Source organism: Somniosus microcephalus, unplaced genomic scaffold (assembly GCF_052327205.1).
Source record: "Somniosus microcephalus isolate GS21.2 unplaced genomic scaffold, FLI_Smic_1.0 unresolved_chr3, whole genome shotgun sequence".
NCBI lineage: Eukaryota > Metazoa > Chordata > Chondrichthyes > Squaliformes > Somniosidae > Somniosus > Somniosus microcephalus.
Genome location: NW_028225181.1, coordinates 35,071,335 through 35,098,953, shown reverse-complemented (window position 1 = coordinate 35,098,953; position 27,619 = coordinate 35,071,335). Strand labels below are relative to the sequence as shown.

Here is a 27,619-nt window from a genome sequence, read left to right as displayed (position 1 = left end):
TGAAGCTCCCTCTACATTGCCCCATCAAACACTGCCAGGGCAGGTACAGTACGGTTTAGATACAGAGTAAAGCACCCTCTACACTGTCCCATCAAACACTGCCAGGGCAGGTACAGTACGGTTTAGATACAGAGTAAAGCTCCCTCTACACTGTCCCATCAAACACTCCCAAGGCAGGAACAGCACGGGTTAGGTACAGAGTAAAGCTCCCTCTACACTCTCCCATCAAACACTCCCAGGGCAGGAACAGCACGGGTTAGGTACAGAGTAAATCTCGCTCTAACTTGGTTCATCAAGCACATCTAACTCAGATAGAGCATGCGTTCGATGCAGCGTACAGCTCCCTTGACACTGCCCAATGAAGCACCACGAGCTCAGCTACACCATGGAGTGAAAAAAGATCCCTCTACATTTAAGTGTCAAACATTCCCAGGTGAGGTATGGGCAATGTTTATCTCGGAGTTAAGCTCCACACAACTTATCGCATCAAAGGCCGAGCCTAACAGCAGATATACAGGTTAGAATCACATCGGCAAAATCCTGGACTGATTGGATTCTCAGCAAAGTTCCTCACCTTTCCAATCATTGTTGAAGCTTCCAGTTTTATCCCGGCACCGACACTGGGGGTCTTGGTCGTGCTGGATCTGCTCTGTGAAGCCAGCGACATTTCTCCAGTCCCAGTGAGTGCGGCGATGATTCGACTTCTCTCTCTCCATCTTCCTGAGATATTGCTCACTCCCAGAGACTGTCAATAGAAAAATGATTCATATTAATCCCAGAATCTCTACCTGGAATACAGTGGCGCTGTTTTTACGACAGTGATTATAGAATCATAGAATGTTACAGCATGGAAGGAGGCCATTTCGTCCCATCGTGTCCACGTCGGACAACAAAGAGCTATCCAGCCTAATTACACTTCCCAGCTCTTGGTCCGTAGCCCTGCAGGTTACAGAAACCGAAGTGCACATCCATGTACTTTTTAAATGTGGTGATAGTTTCTGCCTCTACCACGCTTTCAGGCAGTGAGTTCCAGACCCCCACAACCCTCTGGGTGAAGAAATTTACCCACAAATCCCCTCTAAACCTTCTACCAATTACTTTAAATCTGTGACCCCTGGTTTCTTACCATTCTGCTAACGGAAATAGGTCCTCTGTATCCACTTTATGCCCCTTATAATTTTATTAACCTCAATTTGGTCTCCCCTCAGCCTCCTCTGTTCCAAGGAAAACAGACCCAGCCTATCCAGTCTTTCCTCAGACTAAGATTCCCTACTCCCGGCCACATCCTTGTAAATCTCCTCTGTAACCTCTATAGTGCAATCACATCTTTCCTGTAATGTGGTGACCAGAACTGCACGCAGTACTCTAGCTGAAGCCTAACTAGTGTTTTATGCAGTTGAAGCATAAATCCCCTGCTCTTTTATTCTATGCCATGGCTAATAAAGGCAAGCATTCCGTATGCCCTCTTAACCACCTTATCTACCTGGCCTGCTACCTTCAGGGATCTGTGGACATGCACTCTAAGGCTCCTTTGTTCCTCTATGCTACTCAGTGTCCTACCACTTAATGTGTATTCCCTTTCCTTGTTAGCCCTTCCCAAATGCATTACCTCACTCTTCTCCGGATTGAATTCCATTTGCCACTTCTCTGCCCACCCGACCAATTTAATTATATCTTCCTGCAGTCTACAGCTTCCTACTTCAGTATCAAACACACAGCCGAATTTAGTATCATCTGCAAACTTCTTAATCATACCCCCTATATTCAAGTCAAGATCATTGATATGTACCACAAAAAGCAAGGGACCTAGTACTGAGCCTTGTGGAACCCCACTGGAAACAGCCTTCCAGTCACAAATGCACCCATCAACCATTATCCTCTGCTTCCTGTCTCCGAGACTGTTTGGAATCCAACTTGACACTTTGCCTTGGATCCCATGGCCTTTCAACTTCGTGACCAGTCTGCCATGTGAAACCTTATCAAAAGCCTTGCTAAAGTCCATATACACGACATCAAATGTACTACACTCATCTACCATTATATTTAATTTGAATATGTTTGCAACGAATGAGTTTGTTTCATTACTTACCTTAATATTAAATTGTTCTTTTCTGCCCTTTGTCCTGTTTATTGGGACTAAACTCCTTCCCAGTGTCAGCTGTCACTCCAGCTCCTCCCACACTGACATCCCACTGATGGACCATAACCAGGGGCGGGGATCTTTCCCCTGGTGACATCACACAAGAACTGGGAGCCAATCACACAGCAGCCACGCGTGATGTCACAAAGCGACTGGAGCCCCTCCCATTCGAGGTGTCACAGGGTCACATTGACAAGGCTCGGCTCCAGCTGTGCAGTCTCACTGGGCATGAACACAGGGTGTACAATCAGCCCCGTCTCCGACCCCGCTCCCCTCATAGAATCATAGAATGATACAGCTCAGGAGGGGCCCATTCAGCCCACTCTGCCTGTGCCGGCTCTTTTAAAGAGCTATCCAATTAGTCCCACTCCACTGCTCTTTCCCCATAGCCCTGCATCTTTTTCAGCTTCAAGTATTTATCCAATTCCCTTTTGAAAATTCCTGTTGAATCTGTTTCCAGCACCCTTTCAGGCAGTTTATTCCAGATCACAGCAACTCGCTGCGTAAAAAATGGCCCAGTAATTCGGGTCAGTGGCTTGCCGCGCGTGCAAGCCCCTGATATGCACTTACCCGACGCGCTGACATTTCACCTCCAGGGACGCCTGGAATTCGTGTTTGAAAAAGAAGAATCCCGGGCAGCGTCTGACGTCACGCCGCCCAGGAGTGCAGCCAGCGCAAAGCCTGGAGCGCGCTGTGCAAGTGAGACACGCCCCCTGAGGTCTCAGTTTAATAGGACACGCCCCCAATGTTTCTCACAAGCTGCTAAGCATTTTTACATGTAAAGCAGCATTTTAAATAGGTTTTTGGTATTTTTATGAAGCTTTTGGTAACTTATATAAACTTTTAAAAACGTTTACATTATTTTGAAGAATCTGAAGTAGTTTTAAACAGAATTAAAGCTATTTAAAAACTTTTTAAAGCCCTAAAATAATTTTTTTTATTCCATTTATTTATTTACCAATGTCGTCGTCATACCTGTCTTCACACTGTTCCCTTTGGGGAACTGTATGAAGTGGTGGAAGGATTTATGGCCGTGATTAACACTCATTCCGTGACCGTAACCATCTTTGAACCAGCCATTAGGGTGGTTAGTCCTATGGCGGGAGGGTTTTACGGGCTCCCACAAGCTATACAAGGAGGGGGGGCCACCCACACCCACGGACGCAAATATCCCACTGGATGTCAACCCAGAATTTAGAGCCGGAGCTCCGACTCCACTTGCCGGGACTGTCTGGAGCGGGGTTACGAAACCCTACCCCGTCTGGCCCAGCGGCGGGGATCCTACCGCTACGCCAAAGGCCCAATCCGATTAGCAACGTGAAATGGCTGGAATGAGCACAATTCACGGCATTAAAAGAACTCACAATTGAACTGATGATGACCTCAGCAATCTCCTCAACGAGGTGGAGGCGCAGCACCTGCTCATCATTGGTAATGAGAAGTCAAAGGCGCCGCAAAAAGGACAGATGATAGCTTGGTCTTTCAAGTGGCAGCATAGGGCTCCAGTCACGGGGAGGGAAAAGGCGCAGGAAACGTATGGGTGTCACCTTTTGCACGGAGTGGGACTTTTGCGTAGCGGTAAGCATCCCCGCCGCTGGGCCAGAAGGAGTAGGGTTTCAAACACCGCTCCAGACAGTCCCGGCAAGTGGAGTCGGAGCTCCAACTATAAATTCTGGGTGGACATCCAGCGGGATACTTGCATCCGCGGGTGTGGGTGCCCCCCCCCAGATGGGTTGTGGGAGCCCGTAAAACCCTCACCCCATAGGACTAACCACCCTAATGGCTGGTATGAAGATGGTTATGGTCACGGAAGGAGTGTTAACGTGGCCAGAAATCCTTCCACCACTTCATACAGTTCCTGAAAGGGAACAGTGTGAGGATATGTACGACGATGACCTCTTGCGCAATGCACCTCCTTGGACCCTCAGTCGCAGATGCGAGGGGGCAAATCGTGCAATTGTTAAATTTTTCATTTTATTGACATGTAAAATGTTGGCCCAGTAATTCCCTTCCAAACGTGCGAGTACGGTCGGGGTACTTACGCATCTGTCTGGAGGAAATGCCGGTTTTCAGCATGCACAGCGCATGCGGGGAAAACCGGCATTTCCTGTCCTCTGAACGAAGGGGTTCAGAGGCAGAACGCATGCGACTGTACAGGCAGCGCGTGCGCAGTAAAATTTGCCGCTTTCATTCATGCTTTCAGTGAGGTCAAGTCAATACAACTTACACATGAAAAAAGCATGAGTACAGTTGCTCCAGAGGCTGCGGTTGTTTGGGAAAGGGATTAAAGTTATTTTAAGAAATGCTGAGGTAAGTTTTAAAGTTTATTTTTGTTTTTTTAAAACGGGTTTTCAGTACTGTAGGTAAAAGGATCAATTGTGGCTATGTGAATTGAATTTGCTGTGTTTATTAAATGTGAAAATGACTCCAGCATTTTTAAGAAAGAAACTTTTCATCAGTAATATATTCTTTTAAGTAATTATGTATGTATGTCTGTATATATTCCTTTGCATGTATGAATATATTCCTTTATTTATGTGTATGAATGTATGTATTTAATTATGACTTTCAGAGAAAGTAACTTATTGGAAAATCATAATTAAAAACATACATTCATACACATAAGTAAAGGAATATAAAACATACATACATATACGTAAAGGAATATATGCGGACATACATACATACATAATTACTTATTACTGATGAAAAGTTTCTTTCTTAAAAGTGTTGGAAATGTTACATTACTCATTTTAGAACACTCATTCTCACATTCAATTCACACAGCCACAATTGCTCCTTCTACCTACCGTACTGAAAACACGTTTAAAAAAAAATTAAACTTTAAAACTAACCTCAGCATCTCTTAAAATAACTTTGCTCCCTTTCCCAAACAAAAATATTGCCTTTCAGAAGCTCCACGATAAAATATATCTTCCTCCGCAGCCTTGGACCAACTTTACACATGCTTTTTTCAAGTGTAACTTGTAAGGATTACCCTCACTGAATCCATGAATGAAGTCGACGAAGTTCACTGCGCACGCGCTGCCTGTGCAGTCGCACGCGCTGTGCCTCTGAACCCCTTCGTTCAGAGGACCGGAAATGCCAGCGTTCTCTGCATGCACGGTGTTTCCTGAACGCCGGCATTTCATCCAGCCAGATGCATGAGTACCCAGACCGTACTCACGCATTTGGACCCGAATTACTGGGCCAATGTCCTCACGTTGCCTCTGGTTCTTTTGTCAATCACCTTAAATCTGTGTCCTTTGGTCACCGACCCTTCTGCCACTAGAAGTTGATTCTCCTTATCTACTCTATCAAATCCCTTCAGGATTTTGAGCAACTCTATCAAATCTCCCCTCAAATCTTTGCTCCAATGGCACCAGGTTCTCTAGTCTCTTCACGTAACTGCAGTCCCTCATCCCTGGTACCATTCCAGTAAATCTCCTCTACACCCTCTCCAAGGCCTTAACACCCTTCCAAAATGGTGCCCAGAATTGGATACAATATTCCAGCTGTGGCCTAACAAATGATTTATAAAATTTAGAATAACTTCCTTGCTTTTGTATGCTGCCTATATATATAAAGCTAAGAATCCCGTGTGTCTTTTTAACAGCCTTCTGAAACTGTCCTGCCACCTTCAAACTGTTGTGTCCGTACACCCCCAGGTCTCTCTGTTCCTGCACCCTCTTCAAAATTATACCAATTAGTTTATATTGCCTCTCCTTATTCTTCCTACCAAAATGAATCACTTCACACTTCTCTCTGTTAAATTTAATCTGGCCTGTGTCTGCCCATTTCACCAGTCTGTCTTTGACCTCCTGCAACTCGCAGCAACTCACCAAAGCTCCTTCAGCAGCACCTTCCAAACCCGCGACCTCCACCATTAGAAGGACAAGGGCAGCAGACGCTTGGGAACATCACCACCTACAAATTCTCCTCAAAGCCACACACCATCCTGACTTGGACCTGTATCGCCGTTCCTTCACTGTCGCTGGGCCAAAATCCCTTCCTAACAGCATTGTGGCTGTACCTACACCATATGGACTGCAGCGGTTCAAGAAGGTGGCTCGCCACCATCTTCTCAAGGACAATTAGGGATGGGCACTAAATGCAGGCTTAGCCAGCGACGCCCGCATCCCATCAATGAATAAAAAAAAGAATTTAAAAAAGTCTGCTACTACTCTCCACACTATTTACGATATTTCCGAATGTTGTGTCATCTGCAATCTCTGAAGTGATGCCTGTATGCCTATGTCTAGCTCATTAATTTATATCAAAATGGGATTTGGGCCTGACACCGACCCCTGGGTGACACCACTGCAAGCTTCCCTCCAGTCTAAAAAACAAATGTTCACCGCGACGCTCTGATTTCTATCCTCAGCCAAAGTTGTATCCACACAGCCGCTGCCCCTTTATCACCATCGGCTTTTGCTAACAAGCCTAATGTGTGCCACTTCATCAAACACCTTTTGAAAGTCCATATACACTATATCGACGCCACTACCCTCATCCACCCTCTTCCTTACGTCATCAAAGAATTCAATTAAAGTTAGTCAAACATGATTTGTCATTAACAAATCCATGCTAGCTTTCATAGATTCATAACGGCACAGAAGGAGGCCATTTGGCCCCTCGAGTCTGTGCCAGCTCTCTGTAGAATATTCCAGTCAGTCCTACTCCCCCGCTCTATCCCCGTAGCCCTGCAAGTCTATTTCCCTCAAATGCTTATCCAGTCTGCCCTTGAAAAAATTGAGTGTCTCTGCTTCCACCACTTCCATCAGCAGTGAGTTCCAGGTTCTCACCACTCGCTGCATAAAAAAAGTTTTTCCTCACATCCCCCTGTATCGCTTGCCAAAAATCTTTATTCTGTTTCCCCTATTCCTTTTATCATTAAATAGTGTGAACAGCCTTTCCACGTATAGCCTATCCATACCCGTCATAATCTTGTACAACTCTACTAAATCACTGCTCAACCTCCTTTGCTCTAATGAAAGCAAATCCAGCTTCACCAAACTGTCCTTGTAGTTAAGATCCCCCATCCCCAGAACCATTCTGGTAAATCTCCTCTGCACCCTCTCAAGGGCCTTTACAACATTCCTAAAGCGTGGTGACCAGAACTGGACACAATACTCCAGTTGTGACCTAACCAGCGCTTTTTAAACTTTCAGCATAACTTCTCTACTTTTGTACACAATACCTCTATCTATGAAGCCCAAGATCCCATATGCTTTGCTAAGCATCTTGTATCTGTCAGTCTCTGGAATTGTGTGAGTCTGGGATTCATTCTGTATCTGTCAGTCGCTGGTACTGTGTGTGAGTGTGGGAATCATTCTGTACCTGTCAGTCTCTGATACTGTGTGTGAGTGTGGAATTCATTTTGTATCTGTCACTCTCTGGTACTGTGTGTGAATGTGGGACTCATTCAGTACCTGTCAGTCTCTGGTACTGGGTGAGAATGTGAGATTCATTCTGTATCTGTCAATCTCTGGTACACTGTGTTAGTTTGGGATTCATTCTGTATCTGTCAGTCTCTGGTACAGTGTGAGAGTGTGGGATTCAGTCTGTGTCGGTCACTCTCTGGTACTGTGTGGGAGAGTGGGATCCCTTGTCTTTTTAGACTTTCCCAAATGTATTACCTCACACTTCAGCGATTGAATTCAATTTGCCCATTTTCTGCACACCTGACCAGTCCATTGATATCTTCCTGCATATAGAATGCGTTACACACAGAATTTGGTGTGGGCGTGGGAGGATCCAGTTGTCATGGTCCACGTAGGAACAAACGACATACGTAGAACTAGGAATGATATTCTGCTGAGGGAATTTGAGGAGCTAGGATCCAAATTAGAATCCAAAAGCAGGACCTCAAAGGTAATAATGTCTGGATTGTTAACTGAGACACACGCAAGTTCGCATATGGGCAAACAGATTAGAGGTTTATATCCGTGGCTCAAAGTATGGTGTTGAGAGGAAGGGGTTTCGGTTCATGGGGCATTGGCACGATTACTGGGGACAGAGGGAGCTTTTCCATTGGGACGGGCTCCACTTAAATGGGGCTGGGACGTGTGCACTGGCGAATCAAATAACTAGGGCAGTAGACAGAGCTTTAAACTAATGAAGGTGGGGGGTGGGAGGATTCAGGAAATAGTAAATTTAAAAACAGCAAGAGAAATGTCAAGGCTCTGGAGCAGAGTAGAATTTTGGGTAAAAAGAAACAGAATGTGTCAGGAAGGGACAGAGAGAGTAACAAAGATAATAAGACATCAGTGACTAAGGTGACTTCGGGGAAGAAGAGAAATAAGTCAATGCTAAAGGCATTATATCTGAATGTGCAATGCATTCGCAACAAAATAGATGAATTATTAGTACAGGTAGAAATTAATAGGTTTGATCTAATAGCCATAACGGAGATGTAGTTGCAAGGTGGCCAAGGTTGGGAACCAAATATTCCAGGCTACAAAACTTGTGGAAGGGATAGGCAAAATGGAAAAGGAGGCCAGGTAGCCCTGATAATAAATGATGGGATAAACTCAGTAGAAAGAAAGGATCTTGGCTCTGAAAAATCAGGAAGTAGAATCAGTTTGGTTGGAGCAAAGAAACCGCAAGGGACAGAAAACATTGGTGAGAGTTGTTTATAAGCCCCTAAACAGTAGTTGTCATGTAAGGCAGAGTATAAATCAGGAAATTAGAGGTGCATGTAACAAAGTTAATACAGTAATCATGGGGGACTTTCGTCTAAATTTTGACTGGGCAAACCAAATTTGCAGTTTTAGTGTGGAGGACGAATTCATGGAAGTATGCAAGGTAGTTTTCTAGATCAGTATGTTGAGGGACCAACTAGAGAACAGGCTATTTTAGATCTAGTATTGTGTAATGAGAAAGGGTTAATTAATAACCTTGTATTAAAGGGGCATTTAGGGAAGAGTGACCATAATATGATAGAATATTATCTAAACAAAGCAAACTATGTAGGTATGAGGGGTGAGATGGTTACGGTAGTTTGGGAAACTACATTAAAAGGTATGACAGTGGATGAGCAATTGCTAGCATTTTAATAATTAATACGAAATTCAAAACAAATATACATTCCTTTAAGGCACAGAAACCCCACAGGAAAAGTGATCAAACCGTGGCTAACAAGAGAAGTTAAATATAGTATTATATCAAAGGAATAGGCATATAACGCTGCCAAAAAGGGCAACAAGCCTGAGGATTGGGAGATTTTAGAATTCAGGAAAGGATGATTAAGAAATAGATAAGGAAAGGGAACATAGAAAGAGATAAACAAGCGAGAGACATAAAAAGAGACTGTAAAAGCTTCTATAGGTATGAAAAGAGGCAAAGATTAGCGAAAGCAAATGTGAGTTCCTTACTGGCTGAGACAGGAGCAATTATAATGAGGAATAATGAAATGGCAGAAAAATTATACAAACACTTTGTGTTTGTCTTCACGAAAGAAAACGCAAAAATTTTTTGAATATTAAGGGAATCAAGGGATATGGGGCTAGTTCAGGAAAGTGGAGCTGAGGTAGAATGTCCACCATGAACTTATTGAATTGAGGAGCAGTCTCGAAGGGACAACCAGCCAATTACTGCCCCATCAGCCTATTCTCAATGATCAGCAATGTCATGGAAGGTGTCATTGACAGTGCTATCGAGCGGCACTTACTCACCAATAACCTGCTCACTGATGCCCAGTTTGGGTTCCACCAAGACCACTCAGCTCCCGACCTCATTACAGCCTTGATCCAAACATGGACAAAGGAGCTGAATTCCAGACGTGAGGTGAGAGTGACTGCCCTCGGCATCACGACAGCATTTGACCGAGTCTGGCATCAAAGAGCCCTAGTAAATCTGAAGTCAATGGGAATCAGGGGGAAAACGTTCCACTGGCTGGAGTCATACATAATAAGAACATAAAAATAAGACGAACATAATAAGAATTAAGAGCAGGACTAGGCCATATGACCCCTCGGGCCTGCTCCACCATTCAATAGGATCATGGCTGATCTGAAACTAGACTCACGTCCCCTTCCCTGCCCGCTCCCATTAACCCCTAATTCCCTTATCTGCTAGGAAACGGTCTATCTCCATTTTAAATTTATTTAATGTTGCAGCTTCCACAGCTCTCTGAGGTAGCAAATTCCATAGATTTACTACCATCTAGTGAAGAAGTTTCTCCTCATCTCAGTTATGAATGGGCAGCCCCTTATTCTAAGATTATGCCCCCTAGTTCCAGTCTCACCCATCAGTGGGAAAATCCTCCCCGCATCCACCCGATCAAGTCCCCTCACAATCTTATATGTTTTGCTCAAAGGAAGATGGTGGTGGTGGTTGAAGGTCAATCATCACAGCCCAAGGACATCGCAGCAGGAGTTCCTCAGGGCAATCTCCTAGGCAGAAGCATCTTCAGCTGCTTCAGCAATGGCCTTCGCTGCTGCATAAAGTCAGAAATGTGGACGTTCGCTGGTGACTGCACAGTATTCAGCGCCATTCACTACTCCTCAGATAATAAAGCAGTCCATGCCTGCATCCAACAAGACCTGGACGACGTTCAGGCTTGGGCTGATAAGTGGCAGGTAACATTCGTGCCGCAGAAGTGCCAGACAATGACATTCTCCAACAAGCGAGAGTCTAACCACCTCCCCTTGACATTCAATTGCATTACCATCTCCGAATCCACCACTATCAACATCCTGGGGGTCACCATTAACCAGAATCCTAACTGGACCGACCACATAAATACAGTGATAACAAGAGCAGGTCTCACCTCCTGACTCCCCAAAGTCTTTCCACCATCTACAAGGCAAAAGTAAGGAGTGTGATGAAATACTCTCCACTTCCCTGGATGAGTGCAGCTCCAACAACACTAAAGCTTGACACCATCCAGGACAAAGCATCCCACTTGATTGGTACCCCATCCACCACCTTAAACATTCATTCACTTCACCACCGGCGTGCCATGGCTGCAGTGTGTACCATCTACAAGTTGCACTGCAGCAACTCGCCAAGGCTTCTTCGGCAGCAGTTCCCAAACCCATGACCTCTTCCACCTAGAAAGACAAAGGCAGCAGGCGCGTGGGAACACCACTACCTCAAGTTCCCCTCCATATCACCTATCTTCCATTGTTGCTGGGTCAAAATTCTTGAAATCCCTACCTAATAGCACTGTGGGAGTACCTTCAATACACGGACTGCAGCTGTTCAAGAAGGTGGCTCATCACCACCTTCTCAAGGGCAAATAGGGATGGGCAATAAATGCTGGCCTTGCCAGCAACGCCCAGATCCCATAAGCAAATAAAAAGAATGGCCTACTCCTGCTCATATTTCTTATGATCTTTAAGCTCCCATTACACTGCACAACCAAACATTCATGGGAAGGTACAGCACGGGTAAGATAGAGAGATACAAAGCAAAGCTTCCACTAGAATGACAACCCAAAACACTCTCTGGGCAGTCAGAGCATGGGTGACATACAGAGTAAATCTCCCACTAATTTCGTTCCTAAAACAAAACCGTTTCAGATATAGCACATGTTCAATGCAGCGTACAGCTCCCTTGACACTACCCAATGAAGCACAACCAGCTCGGGTACAGCCCGGGGTGAATACAGAATACAGATCCCTCTACATGTCTGGGTCAAACATTCCCAGGTGAGGTACGAGCAAGGTTAAACTACGAGTTAAGCTCCGCTCAGCTTGCCGCATCAAAGGCCGAGCCTGATGGCAGATGTTAACCAGCTCCCTGTATCTGGTTAGACTCTCACCTCGACAAAATAATGAACCGATGGTTAAACAGTAAAGTTCCTCCCCTTTCTAAACATTGTTTAAGTTTTCTGTTTTATCCCTTGTCAGAAAATGGGAGTCGCGCTCCCGCCGGATCTGTGTGGTGAAGCCAATGACCTTCCTCCAGTCCAGTTAGTGAGGCGATGATTCAACTTCCCTCTCTCCACCTTCCGGAGATATTGCTCACTCCCAGAGACTGTCAATAGAGAAATGTTACATATTAATCCCAGAATCTGTAACTGGAACACAGTGGGACTGTTTTTGTGACTGATTATATTTAATTTGAGTATATTTTCAATTGATGACATTTTTTGGATTACTTACTTTAATAATGAATTGTTCCTTTCTCTCCTTTACCCTGTTTATTGGGACTAAACTCACTGCCAGTGTCAGCTGTCACTCCCGCTCCTCCCACACTGACATCCCACTGACGGGCCGTAACCAGGGGCGGAAACCTGACTCCAGGTAACATCACACAGGAACCACGAGCCAATCACACAGCAGCCAGGAAATATATCACAAAGTGACCATAGCCCCTCGCACTCCAGGGTCAGGTACAATACAGAGCTCCCTCTACATTACTCTAACAGTGTACCCCCATTTTATCCCCAGTGTCAGCAACCAGCACTCCCGGGACAGGTAGAATACAGAGCTCGCTCTACATTACCCAGACAGTGTACCCCCACTTTATACCCAGTGTCCGCATCGAGCGCTCCCAGTGCAGGTACAATACAGAGCTCCCTCAACATTACCCTGACAGTGAACCCCCACTTTATATCCAGCGTCAGCATCGAGCAATCCCAGGACAGATACAATACAGAGCTCCCTCTACATTACCCTGACAGTGTACCCCCACTTTATACCCAATGTCAGCATCGAGCAATCCCAGGCCGGTACAATACAGAGCTCCCACTACATTACCCTGACAGTGTACCCCCACTTTATACCCAGTGTCAGTATCGAGCGCTCCCAGGGCAGCTACAAAACAGAGCTCCCTCTACACTACTCCGACAGTGTACCGCAACTTTATACCCAGTGTCAGCATCGAGTGCTCCCAGGGTAGGTACATTACAGAGCTCCCTCTACTTTACCCTGACAGTGTACCCCCACTTTATACCCAGTGTCAGCATCGAGTGCTCCCAGTGCAGGTACATTACAGAGCTCCCTCTACATTACCCTGACAGTGTACCCCCACTTTATACCCAGTGACAGCATCGAGTGCTCCCAGTGCTGGGACAATGAAGAGCACCCTCTACATAATTCCAACAGTGTACCCCGACATTATATCCAGTGTCAGCATCGAGCGCTCCCAGGGCAGCAACAATACAGAGCTCTCTCTACATTACCCTGACATTAACACTGTTACTCACTCCCGCTGCATAGCATTTATGTTCCTGACTCTGCTCCAGCTCAGGTTCCCAAGCCACAGTTCCTCGGCCGTTTGTTCCAGGTATGCCAGGGTCCACTTTATTGGACAGGTCACAGCTGGGTCTAGGGATAGAGGAAGGTTCAGAGGTCAAACACCATTTAAAGTCAAACAGTCACTGGAGGCCGTAGTCACCCTCAGGACCTTAACCACAATGCCCAGGTTCAGTGACCCTGTACCCAGAATGCCCTGGGGCAGTGACCTTGTACACACAATGCCCAAGGTCCGTGACCCTGTACCCAGAATGCCCAGGGGCAGTGAATTTGTACCCACAATTCCATGGGGCAGTGACCATTTCTGCACAATGCCCAGGAGTAATGAACTTGTACCCACAATGCGCAGTATCATTGACCCTGTACCCACAAAGCCCAACGTCAGTGACCCTCTACCCACAAGTCCCAGTGTCCCTGAACCTGTACCCACAATGCCCAGGGTCAGTGACTCGGTATCCACAATGCCCGGTGGCGACGTCCCTGTACCCATAATGCCCAGCGGAAGTGACCCTGTACCCACAATGCTCAGTGTCAGTGACCCTGTACCCACAATGCTCAGTGTCAGTGACGCTATAAACATAATGCTGAGTGGCCCATGCCCATACCTGACACCTCGGTGATGAACTCCACTGGCCAATCGGCTTCACTGTCGGCCTGCGATATGTCTACAGTCGGCTCGGTGGCCAGAAACTCCTCGGCCCACTTTCCTGACATTGCCAGGTCTCCCACAGCGGGGGATTGGGGAGGGAAAACACCAGAGATTAAGGCCTAAATCTGGCCATGAAAGGCAAAGGCTCCATCCCTGGCCTGTGCCGAGTTAGCCTGATCTCAACCGGTGTGGTACTGAGCAGCACCACCCCGCCCACCACACACACACACACACACACACACACACAAACACAGAAACACACACACACACACACACACACACACACACACACACACACAGAGCAGGAAAGGCCCTGGCTACATCTCCTGCCTGTGCTGAGTTAGCCTGATCTCACCCGATGTGGTACTGAGCACCCCCCCACCCCACCTCCACACACACACAGACACAGAGCAGGAAACGCCCAGGCTCCATTCCCGGCCTGTGCTCAGTTAGACTGATTTCACCCGATGTGGTACTGAGCACCCTCCCCCTCCCCCTCCCCCCCACACACACACACACATATACACACACACTCACACAGCAGGAAATGACCAGCCTCCATTCCCGGCCTTTGCTGATTTGATCCCCTGCTGTACCCTCTGTCCCCAGGGTTGATCTTATCTCGCTGCTGAGGAAGTCAAAGACTTGATTTCTCAATCTTCTGCACCTCCGCCAGCAGGTCGTCCATCTTGAAGGTGTGCGGTGCTCAGAGCATCAGCAGACCATTCTGCTCAGTCACGAGCTCAGAAAATAACTAAAAGAGGGAGAGAGAGAGGCGGCAATTAGACCCACACAATGATGGGTGCCCACCCCTGAAATGTCCCCTCCCGGAGTGGGTACTGAGACCCCCGACGCACAGAGCAGGAAAGGCCCTGGCTCCATTCCTGGCCTGTTTGTGTTAGTGATCCTCGCCCGGTGAATGGAGCCTGGATTACAGGCTGACACAATGACCGTGTTTGTCCTCGTCACCCGCTCCTCTGAGGCAGATCCCTGTGGTTTGCATGCCTGGAATATTGCATGGATTGGTTGGGCCCAATGGCCTGTTATCACCAAAGAGACATTTTATAATTCTGCGGGAGAGGGAGGGAGAGGGGAGGAGGAGAAAACGAGGGAGAGAGAGAGAGAAAGAGAGGAGGGGGAGACATAAATATTATAGTTATAGTCGTGCATTTGCATTACTGATTGGTATTATTTATTATGCATTTCTCATAGCTCTTTACTGGGCATAGTGCGTGGATGAGTGCAGCAGCAACAACACTCAAGCAGCTCGAAACCATCCAGAGCAAAGCCCTCTGCTTGAGTGGCACCCCATCCACCACCTTAAGCATTCACTCCCTCCACCACCGGCATGCCATGGCTGCAGAGTGTACCATCTACAAGATGCACCGCAGCAAATCGCCAAGGCATCTTTGGTAGTACCTCCCAAACCCACGACATCTTCCAGCTAGGAGGAAAAGGGCAGCAGGCGCATGGGAACACCATCACCTCCAAGTTCCCCTCCAAGTCACACATCATCCTGACTTAGAAATATATCGCCGATACTTCATCGTCGCTGGTTCAAAATCCTGGAAATCCCTCCCTAACAGCACTGTGGGAGTACCGTCACCACACGGACTGCAGCGGTTCAAGAATGCAGCTCATCACCACCTTCTCAAGGGCCACTAGGAATGGGCAATAAATGCTGGCATTGCTAGCGACGCCCAGATCCCTTAAGTGAATAAAAATAAATATATATAATTGGCAAATTAAATTTAACGCAGATACAGCTTGGGCATTGGAGTACAGCGTACACATCTGGTCGCTAATTTATAAAAAGGATATAGAGGCACTGGAGAGGGAGCAGAGAAGATTTATGTGGATGATACCAGAAAAGCAGGGTATACATATTAGGAATGGATGAACAGGCTTGGTATGCTTTCTCTTCAAGGCTCAGGGGTGACCTACTAGAGGTCTTTAAAATGAGCTAAGGTTTTGAAAGATTATATACAGAGAGAGTGTTTCGACTTGTGGGGAAGAGCAAAATCAGAGGCCATCAATATAAGGTAGTCACATAGAAATCCAATAGGGAATTCAGGAGAAACGTCTTTACCCAGAGAGTTGTGAGAATGTGGAACTCGCTACAACAGGGAGTGGTTGAAGCGAATAGTATAGATGCAGTTAAGCGGCAGTTAGATAAGCATATGAGGGAGAAGTGAATAGAGGGTTATGATGATAGAATTAGATGAGGTGAGATGGGAGGAGGCTCGAGCGGAGCATAAATGCTGGCATGGACTGGTTGGGCCGAATGGCCTGGTTCTGTTCTGTATATCCCATGTAAGCCTCTGTTACAGAGTAAAATTCTCATCAATAACTCCAGGGCAGGTACGGTGGGTTAGAGACAAAGTAATGCTCTCTCTACACTGCCACACCAAACAGTCCCAGGGCAGGTACATCACGGGTTAGGTACAGATTAAAGCTCCCTCCAATTTGGTTCATCAACACAACCAACTCATGTACAGCATGGGGTCAATAGAGAATAAACATCCCTCTACATGTAAATGTCAAACTGTCCCGGGTGAGCTACAGACAAGATTTATTGCCGAGTTAAGCTCCACTCAACTTGTTGCATCCAAGGCCGAGCCTAACACGAGATGTTGACCAGCTCCCAGTATCTGGTTAGACTCTCACCTCGGCAAAACCCTGGACTGATGGGATTAACAGTAATGATCCTCACCTTCCCAATCATTGTTAAAGCTTCCCGTTTTATCCCATCTCCGACACTGGGGATGTTGCTACCAACGGATCTGCTCTGTGAAGCCATCGATATTTCTCCAGTCGCAATGATTGTGGCGATGATTCGACTTCTCTCTCTGCACCTTCCTGAGATATTGCTCACACCCAGAGACTGTCAATAGAATAATGATTATTCTGCCCTCGCAACGCGATCCTATGCAGAGCTAGACAGATAGCGAACAACTTGATATCTTCCAATAAAATCACAAGGCTTGACTTTTCTTGTAACGCTTTACTGAAAGATTCTTATTATTGTAAAACTGAAATACAACACAGAAATGGAAGCACACATTAGTATACAAGCGCATAACTGATATGTATACACAAATTTAGGTACGCCTGAGCGACACAGTACATTTAGTAAACTGGGAGGCATTCTCTTTAAATTAGCCCTGTACATAGTGTATCAAAATACAGCTACTAGTTAATCAGCTAGACAGAGAAAAGTTACAACTAAACACTTTCTACAACATACAGTGTACACTAATCATCTATAGCATTCTAAAATACTTACAGACAAACAATTTCCAAGACTCAAGCATGGGGACAATACAACTGCCCAGAGCCTGCGCTGCTGTAGGAGCACCGTGGTGCAGGTCTGTGTCCCAGCGAGGACTCCACGAGGACTACGTAGCAGTCCTGTGGGGAGCGTGATGACCTCATCACGCTCGGTCGCGTTGTCCACGCTTGGGGCGTCACGTGATGCACGTGGTCGCGTTTCTGGCCGTTGAGGCCGAAGTCGGGAGCGGAAGCTGGAGGCCAGGCTGAGCCGGTGCTTGCCGCGGGAGCGGAAGATCGCGTCGCTCCCGGCGGCTGGTAGATGCGGCCGAAGACGCTAGGCCGGGCTGTGCCGGCGGCCTTTCTGGAAGGCCGAGTCCGGCCGGCAGCCGCCTCACGCACGTCACGTCGTACGTGCCGTGACGTCAACATGCTACGTCGTACGTGACGTGACGTCAGCACGCTAAGGCGCGTCTTAAAGGGGCAATGGCCCTAAAAGGTAAGTTAAAGGGGCAACGGCCCCAACAGGTAGGTTATACATATATAAGTAAGTTAAATACATACAGTGAGGTTAAGTTAGAGGGAGAGGCAGCACACTCCCCGCTTGGTACAATTCCATTGTACCACTACAGATACAAAATAAATCTGAAGGAAACGTCCTTTGGCTGCAACATACTCAGAGTCCGTTCTCTAGGTTTCTTCGGAAAGGAGGACTACGATCTCTGAGACTGGCCTCAGAAACACTTTGACAGTCCCCTCCTTGACGATCTTCACCTCCACCTTGCGGACCCTCTTGTCCCTGCTCGGCAGAGTTTTGACGACCAGTCCCACTGGCCATTCGTTTCTGTGTGCTTGGCTGTCTTTCAGCAAGACGACATCTCTCACTTTGACATTTGGCTTGTCTTCTGTCCATTTCCTACGGCTCTGTAGGGTGGACAAATACTTTCCTCTCCATCTCTTCCAAGAAGTGTCTTCCCGTGCTTCCACTGCTTCCCGTGCAGCTCGGCCATGTCGAAGTTTCCAGAGGGAGCTGAAATAGCACTCATCTTTTGAGTCAGGAGCATCGCTGGGGTGAGGACTGCAGGCATGTCTGGGTCGGTGGACACCGGCACCAGGGTTCTCCTGAGCGAGCAGAGGCACCCCGCAGCCTGCTCCCCGCTACTCGGAAGATGGCGTCCAGGAGAGCGAAACGGCAGGGGTGCCACCCAGCTGTGTCCATCGTCCTTGGACCTTTCAAACACTGAGCATCCTAGGCCATCTGTGCTCACAGTGGGGCCTGCCTCTTCCTCACAGGCAGAGGAGGTTGACCTATGATGCTGCGTCATGTCATCGTAGTCCTCCTTTACCTGGATCCTGTTTGGGCATGGGCTGAGACAGGATGTGCGATCGTTGTGCAACACGTTTGCTTTATAGACGCTGACATCCGCTGGTTTGTGGACTGTTCCCAGGCAAACTCCACCCACGAGGACCCATCCCAAGTCAAGCCGCTGCGCATAAGGAGCATTGTGGGGCCCGTTGATATGTTCACGCACCTTGTGCACCCTTAAGATGTCTCTTCCCAAGAGCAGGAGGATTGGAGCGTCCGGGTCCACAGCTGGAATCTTGTTGGCAATTGGCTGTAGGTGGGGCTGATGGCGTGCGACCTCTGGGGAGGGGATTTCCGTCCTATCCTCTGGCATCATGTCGCACTCAATCAAGGTGGGGAGGGGAAGCTGTAGTTTCCCATCCATGGACTCGATCATGAAGTTCCCAACTCTCCTACCCGTAGTCTCTGTTGTCCCTGCACAGGTTATGAGCGTGTACGGAGCGGCGCTGGCCTTGACTTCAAAGAGATTGAAGAATTCTGTCTTTGCTAGAGACTTGTTACTTTGCTCATCGAGCACTGCATACATTTTGATTGCCTTCTCCTTTCTCCCTGCAGGATATGCTTTAACCAAGCAGATTTTGGAGCATGAGCGTGGGCTGCTTGCATTTCCACAAACCTCTGTACACTTGGAGGTGACTGAAGATGTGCTTTCGCTTTGCTCCCCGCTATCCTCTTTGTCAACCGCGGCACTCTCGGTGGTTGACGGAGGAGGATCTGGATGCAGGGCTGCGATGTGTTTTTCGCTGTTGCACTCAAAGCACTTGATTGTCGCCTTGCAGTCTTTTGCCATGTGCATAGTCGACCCACAACACCTGAAGCAGATGCGGTTCTCTTTCAGGTATGATGTGCGCTCATCAATAGGCTTGTCTCTAAAGCTTCGACACTTTTTGAGTGGGTGGAGCTTCTTGTGTATTGGACACTGACGATCTGGATCATCCACTTCATTCCCAGCAGAACTGGATTGGTTGACTGAGGGTTCGGCTGGAACATCTGTTTTGTGCACACTCACAGAGGCTTTATTGCTGTACTTTGTGGATTTCTCTGTTCTCGAAGGAGCGTAACTGCTGGAGGTGGAGAAAGTGAAACTTGGATCATTCCTCACCTTTGCCTGTTGTTGGACGAATCTGGAGAAGAGAGAGAAGGGGGGAAATGCCACTCCATTGTCCTCCTTGTACTTGGATCCCTTAGCTATCCATTTCTCTTGAAGGTTGTGGGGGAGCTTTTCCACTATTGGGTTTACCCCACGAGCTGTATCCAAATACAAAAGGCCGGTCAGGTAACCTTCTCCCTTGGCACACTCCAGTTCGAGGAGAATGTCGCCCAGTTCTCGGAGCTCGACATTATCTTTGTTGGTTAGCTTCGGAAAGTCCTCAATCTTCTTGAGCAGTGCGTGTTCGATGACTTCTGGTGTCCCATAACAGTCTTCGAGACGTCGCCAAACCAGGTTGAGGCCTGCTGTGGGATTGCTGACGAGCGCTGAGCGAATTCTCTTCGCCTGTTTGGACGACTCAGCTCCGAGCCACTTTGTCATCAGGTCTAGTTCTTCTCTGGCTGACAGATTCAAATCCTTGGTGGTACTCAGGAAGGATGCTTTCCATGACCAATAATTTTCGGGACGGTCATCAAATTCTAGGAGGCCTGAACTTAACAATTCTCGGCGAGTAAGGTACCTAGCGAGGTCTTGTGCACCTTGTGGCTCGGGTGAGGACTGCTTGGCTGGATTGGCCGGGTGTTGTGGAGGTCTCTGCAGGTGAGTCTTACTTGTTTCTTCTCTTTTAAGCTCAGTGTCTCCGAAAACGGGCCGTTTGTTGCTGTGGTGAGTGGTTGGTTCTACGTCGAGATACCTGAATGTTTCCTTTGAGAACAATTTGGAGTGTTGTTGGACATACTCACTTGTACGTTGCACTGGACTGAGGGGCTGTTCCAGATCATATGTTTCCTGGCTGGGCTCCCCGCTTTCGCTCTCCTCACCTTCTTCATAAGCTGCGGCTTCGGCTTTAGCGGCAGCGGCAGCTCTCTGGCTTTGGAGAATGTGGAGAATGGCAGCGAGATCAGCTCTCTGCTTCATCACACTAGCTTCTTTTTCAGCAAGGGCCAATTGAGCCTGGGCAACTTCTGACTTGGCACGTGCTTTGGTGGCTGCCGAAGCAGTCGATGACGACGGTCTGCTGGACTGCCGAGATGATCTAGTGGATACTTTAGAGGGCTGCACTGTCTGCTTCATCACACTAGCGTCGAGGTCGGCTCTCTGCTTCATAAGGTCAGCTTTCTGCTTCATCATACTAGCGTCGAGGTCGGCTCTCTGCTTCATAAGGTCAGCTTCTTTTTCAGCGAAGGAGAATTGAGCCTGGGCGGCTTTTGCCTTGGCACGTGCTTTGGTGGCTGCAGAAGCTGTCGATGACGACGGTCTGCTGGACCGCCGAGATGACCTAGAGGATACTTTAGAGGACTGTGACTTGGCATCGTTTGCTAGGAGAGGCTCATGCTTCTCGCTTGACTGGTCGGCGTCCTCTATGGTATATTGTCTTCCTGAGCGTAGGCTCATGGTAGCTGAGTGGTATCTTCCTGTGCTTGAGCCCGCTGTGCTGTTGTCTTTTTATTATTCTGCCCTCGCAACGCGATCCTATGCAGAGCTAGACAGATAGCGAACAACTTGATATCTTCCAATAAAATCACAAGGCTTGACTTTTCTTGTAATGCTTTACTGAAAGATTCTTATTATTGTAAAACTGAAATACAACACAGAAATGGAAGCACACATTAGTATACAAGCGCATAACTGATATGTATACACAAATTTAGGTACGCCTGAGCGACACAGTACATTTAGTAAACTGGGAGGCATTCTCTTTAAATTAGCCCTGTACATAGTGTATCAAAATACAGCTACTAGTTAATCAGCTAGACAGAGAAAAGTTACAACTAAACATTTGCTACAACATACAGTGTACAGTAATCATCTATAGCATTCTAAAATACTTACAGTCAAACAATTTCCAAGACTCAAGCATGGGGACAATACAACTGCCCGGAGCCTGTGCTGCTGTAGGAGCACCGTGGTGTAGGTCTGTGTCCCAACGAGGACTCCACGAGGACTACGTAGCAGTCCTGTGGGGAGCGTGATGACCTCATCACGCTCGGTCACGTTGTCCGCGCTTAGGGCGTCACGTGATGCGCGTGGTCGCGTTTCTGGCCGTTGAGGCCGAAGTCGGGAGCGGGAGCTGGAGGCCAGGCTGAGCCGGTGCTTGCCACGGGAGCGGAAGATCGTGTCGCTCCCGGCGGCTGGTAGATGCGGCCGAAGACGCTAGGCCGGGCTGTGCCGGCGGCCTTTCTGGAAGGCCGAGTCGGGCCGGCAGCCGCCTCACGCACGTCACGTCGTACGTGCCATGACCTCAACACGCTACGTCGTACATGACGTGACGTCAGTACGCTAAGGCGCGTCTTAAAGGGGCAATGGCCCTAAAAGGTAATTTAAAGGGGCAACGGCCCCAACAGGTAGGTTATACATATATAAGTAAGTTAAATATATACAGTGAGGTTAAGTTAGAGGGAGAGGCAGCACAATGATTGATATTAATCCCAGAATCTCTACCTGTAATACAGCGGGACTATTAGCGTGTTTGTGATTGTATCTATTATGAAGATATTTGTGATTAATGAGTGTTTGAATTACTGTAGATAATATTAAATTGTTATTTTCTGTCTTTTGCACAGTTTATCGGGAGCTACAGACTCCCAGTGTCAGCTGTCACTCCATCTCCTCTCACACTGACATCCCACTGATGGGCCGTAACCAGGGCAAAAACCTGACTCCAGCTGACATCACAAAGTAACCGGAAGCCAATCACACAGCAGCCGGGAACAATGTCACAAAGTGACCGTAGCATCTCCCACTCCCGGGGCAGGTACAATACAGAGCTCCCTCTACATTACCCTGACAGTGTACCCCCACTTTATACCCACTGTCAGCATCGAGCGCTCCCGGGGCAGGTACAGTACAGAGCTCCCTCTACATTACCCTGACAGTGTACCCCCACTTTATACCCACTGTCAGCATCGAGCGCTCCCGGGGCAGGTACAATACAGAGCTCCCTCTACATTGCTCCAACAGTGTACCCCACTTTATACCCAGTGTGAGCATCGAGAAATCCCAGGGCAGCTACAATAGAGCTCCCTCTACATTATGCTGACAGTGTATCCCCACTTTATACCCCGTGTCAGCATCGAGCAATCCCAGGGCAGCTACAATACAGAGCTTCCTCTACATTATGCTAACAGTGTACCCCCACTTTATACCCAGTGTCATCATCGAGCACTCCCGGGGCAGGTACAATACAGAGCTTCCTTTACATTACCCTGACAGTGTACCCCCACTTTATAGCCAGTGTCAGCATTGAGTGCTTCCAGCGCTGGTACAATACTGATCTCCCTGTACATTTCTCTGACAGAGTATCCCCACTTTATTCCCAGTATCAGCAGCAAGCACTCTCGGGGCAGGTACAATAAGGAGCTCCCTCTATATTACCCGGACAGTTTACCCCCACTTCATACCCAGTGTGAGCATGGAGCGCTCCCAGGGCATGTACAATAAAGAGCTCCCTCTACATTACCCTGACAGTGTCCCCCCACTTTATACCCAGTGTGAGCATGGAGCGCTCCCGTGGCAGGTACAATACAGAGCACCCTCTACGTTACCCTGACAGTGTCCCCATACATTACACCCAGTGTCAGCATCGAGCGTGACCGTGGCAGGTGCAATAAAGAGCTCCATCTATATTACCATGACATTAACATTATTACTACCTCCCTCTCCCCGCTCCGTACCAACTTTGTTCCTGACTGTTCTCCAGCTCGTGTTCCCCCAGCTACAGTTTCTCTTCCCTCTTTTGCAGGTATTCATGGGCCCACTTCGCTGGGCAGGACGCAGCAGGTTCTGCGGGGGGACAGGAAGTGTCAGAGGTCAAACACCATTTAAAGTTATACACCCACAGGCCGCTGTAATCACCCTCAGGACCTTTCCCACAATGCCCAGGGTCAATGGCGCTGTATCCACAATTCCTAGGGGCAGTGACTCTGTACCCACAATGCCCAGGGGCAGTGACCATTTACCAACAATATCCAGGGTCATTGAGCTTACCCACAATGCCCAGTATCCGTCCCCTGCACCCACAATGCCCAGGATCAGTGAGCTCTTTGCACAATACCCAGACTCAGTGACCCTCTACTTACTATTCCTCAGGGTCAGTTAGCTTACCCACAATGCTCAGAGTCAGTGCCCCAGTAACCACAAGGCACAGGGTCAGTGACCTATACCAAGAAGATTCAGGTTCAGTGACCTGTACCGAAAGTGCCCGAGTACAGTGACCTTTATCAACAATCCCCAGGGTCATTGACTCTAGACCCACAATACCTGGGGTCAGGAACCTCTACCCACAATCAAAACCAACTCAGATACAGCACGTGTTCAATGCAGCGTACGGCTCCCTCGACACTACCCAATGAAGCACAACCAGGTCAGGCACAGCATAGGGTGACTAAAGATCCCTCTACCTGTAAGTGTCAAACACTCCCACGTGAGGTACGAGCAAGTTTTATCTATGAGTTAAGCTCCGCTCAACTTGCCACATCTGAGGCTAGCCTGACGGCAGATGTTCAGCAGCTCCGAATATCTGCTTAGACTCGCACCTTGGAAAATTCCTGGACTGGTGGGATTCTCAGCAAAGTTCCTTACCTTTCCAATCAGTGTTGTAACTTCCCGTGTATTCCCGTCTCTGATACGGGGACTCTTGGTCCCACCAGACTTGCTCTGTGAAACCAGCGACATTTCTCCAGTCCCAGTGAGTGTGGCGATGATTCGACTTCTCTCTCTCCACCTTCCTGAGATATTGCTCAATCTCAGAGACTGTCAATAGAAAAATGAGTCATATAAATGCCAGAATCTGTACCTGGAACACAGTGAGCTGGTTTTTGAGACTGTGATTGTAACTAATTTGAATAAATTTGCAATTAATGAGTGTGTATGAATTACTTACAATTTTTACCAAATTGTTCTAGTCTGTCCTTTGCCCCGTTTATCGGAAGCTGCACACTCCCAGTGTCAGCTGTCACTCCAGCTGCTCCCACACTGACATCCCACTGATGGGCCTTAACCAGGGGCGGGGCCCTGACTCCAGGTGACATTAGAAAGGAACCGGGAGCCAATCATATGGCAGCCGGGAACAATGTCACAAAGTGGCCGAAGCCCCGCCCACTCCCAGTGCAAGTACAATGCAGAGCTCTCTCTACATTACTCTGACATTACCACTGTTACTCCTTCCCACTCCATACCATTTCTGTTCCTGACTCTGCTCCAGCTCGGGTTCCCCAGGCACAGCTCCTCTGCGGTGTGTTCCAGGGTACACTTTGCTGGACAGGTCACAGCGGGGTCCAGGGGTCAAACCCCATTTAAAGTCAAACAGTCACAGGGGGCCGTAATCACCCTCAACCTTAAGCACGGAGCCCAGGGTCAGTTACCTTGTACCCACAATACCTGGCGTCAGTGACCCTGTACCCACAATGCCCGGGGTCAGTGTCCCTGTACCCACAATGCCTGGGGTCAGTGGCCCTGTACCCACAATACCCGGCGTCAGTGACCCGGCACAAACAATGCCCGGGGTCAGTCACACACACACACACATGGAAAGGCCCAGGCTCCATCCTCGGCCTGTGCTGAGTTGACCCCCTGCTCTACCCTCTACTCCCATGGGTGCTCTTAACTCACTGCGGAGCGTGTCTTAGTCTCACGTTCTCAATCAGCTGCATCTCCACCAGCAGATCGTCCATTTTGAATCCACGGGGCAGCAGCGGCCCACTCTGCTCAGTCACAAACTGCGAAACTGACTGTAAGAGAGGGAGAGAGGTGGCAATTAGACCCACACAATGATGAGTGCCTCACCCCTGAAATGACCCCACCCGAAGTGGGCACTGAGATCCCCACACACAGAGCAAGAAAGGCTCAGGCTCCATCCCTGGCCTGTGACGACTTAGCCTGATCCATGCCCGGTGAGGTAGTGAGACCCCCCCCAAACACAAAGAGCAGGAAAGGCCCAGGTTTCATCCCCGGCCTGTGCTGAGTTACCCTGATCCTCACCCGGTGAATGGAGCCTGGATTACAGGCTGACATGATAACTGTGTTTGTCCTCCTCAACTACTCCTCTGTAGCAGATCCCAGTGGCTTGGAGACCTGTAATAAGGCATGGACTGCTTTGGCTGAATGGTCTGTTTCATTGCCGCATGTCCTATGTGTATCAGCAAAAAGACATTTTATAATTCCGAGGGAGAGAGAAAGTGAGGGAGAGATGGAGAGGGAAAAGAAGGGGGAGGAGGAGAGACCGAGGGGGAGAGAGAGGAGATGGGGAATATTATCATTATAGTCATATATTTGCATTATTGATTGATATTATTTATTATGCGTTAGTAACAGATCTTTAATTGGTATATAATTGGCAAATGAATTTCCACACAGATAGATGTGAGGTATTACATTTTGGAAAGAAAAATAAAGAGGTCTTGTATCACTTGGAAAATAATAATTTAAATGGGGTGGAGGAGCAAAGAGATCTCGGAGTACAAATACACACTGCACTGAAAGTAGCGACACAGGTTAATGAGGCCATAAAAAAGCAAACCAAGTGAGGGTTTATTTCTAGGCGGATTAAATTTAAAAAAAAGTGAAGTTATGCTAAACCTGTATCGACCCTTGGTTAGACCACACTTGGAGTACTGCATAAAGTTCTAGTCACCATACTATAAAAATGATATAGATACGCTGGAGAGGGTGCAGGGCAGATTTGCAAGGCTGATATCAGGAAAGGAGGAACATGCTTTTCTCTTGAAAAGAGAAGGCTGAGAGGTGACATAACAAACTTCTTTAAAATAATGAAAGGATTTGGAAGAGTAGATACAGAGAGTGTGTTTCCCCTTGTGGGGATGTGCAAGACTGGAGGCCATCATTATAAGATAGTCACCAGGAAAACAAATAGGGAATTCAGAAGAAACTTCTTCACCCAGCGAGTGGTGAGAATGTGGAATGCATATTGATGTAATTAAGGTGAGGCTAGATAAGCATATGAGGGGAAAGGCAACAGAGGGTTACTCTAATAGAGTTAGGTGAGGAAAGACGGGAGGAGGCTCGAAAGGAGCATAAACCCCGGCATAGACTGGTTGGGCCAAATGGCCGCTTGCAGTGCCGTATCTCCTACGTAATCCAGCTGCTGCAGCGACCCCTCTGGCAGGAGTGGGAACTGCAGCGTGATATGTTTACATAGGATCTCCCATTGGGATGCCCAGAGGCAGAGGATTTCCACCTTTGCGGAGGGGAGGGTGTGTTCCAGGCCCCGCAAACTCTTCTCCCTCCCTGGGGTTTCTGGCCTCCCCTCACTGATTCAGCCTCCTCCTCCTCCAGCTAGAGGCTTGAAGCCTAGTCCCGGGCAGGGCCGGGTGGGGATTGGGGAAATTAGCTGCCGGTCTGACCACCTGTTCTGGGCTCTGGGCTCGACTCGGCCCTCCCCTTGCACCCCCTGCCCAATCCCGGGGCTTTTGCCGCCGCTTCCAGTGCTGACGGATCGGCCTCCACTCTGCTCCCCTGCCCCACCCACTGAAGGGGCCGCTGACCAATCGCAGCCACTCGTTGCTTGACCAAAAGCAGCCCCAACCTATAGCTAGCGCCGCTCGGCGGGTGGGGATCCAGAAACCCACTCGACAATCGTCAGCTCACCAATCAATCAAACAGTCGCTGCAGCACCTGAGCAGCACAGCTCCCGCCTCCCCAGCCACATGCTGATGGACAGCTGAGTGAACCAATCACTGCGTGGCGCCGCTGCGCTTCCACCAATCGGAGTGCAGCCTTTGTTGTCAATCCCCGCCAAGCAGCATTATGTCATTCCCCGGCCAGCTTGATTACATCATTCCGCTTCGGCGGTGCTCTGCTCGCTGGAATCACTGAGAGA

At 48.2% G+C, this 27,619-nt stretch overlaps 1 protein-coding gene across 1 annotated transcript; it reads right to left on the bottom strand.

Moving 5' to 3' along the window:
• Positions 1-269: 269 nt before the first annotated feature.
• LOC147091362 (uncharacterized) lies at positions 270-25,511 on the bottom strand. The gene is made up of 7 exons (XM_085976748.1): positions 25,393-25,511; positions 24,364-24,534; positions 23,457-23,565; positions 16,710-21,361; positions 14,534-14,750; positions 13,299-13,419; positions 270-745 (listed from the first exon to the last, which is right to left on the bottom strand). Exon 4 carries the CDS (start codon positions 21,175-21,177, stop codon positions 18,148-18,150), a length of 3,030 nt encoding a protein of 1,009 aa, XP_085832874.1. The 5' UTR covers positions 21,178-21,361; positions 23,457-23,565; positions 24,364-24,534; positions 25,393-25,511; the 3' UTR covers positions 270-745; positions 13,299-13,419; positions 14,534-14,750; positions 16,710-18,147.
• Positions 25,512-27,619: the final 2,108 nt, after the last annotated feature.

Coding starts and splice junctions, on each gene's coding strand:
- LOC147091362 (XM_085976748.1), bottom strand. CDS start 21,177: ATGAGCCTACGCTCAGGAAGACAATATACCATAGAGGACGCCGACCAG.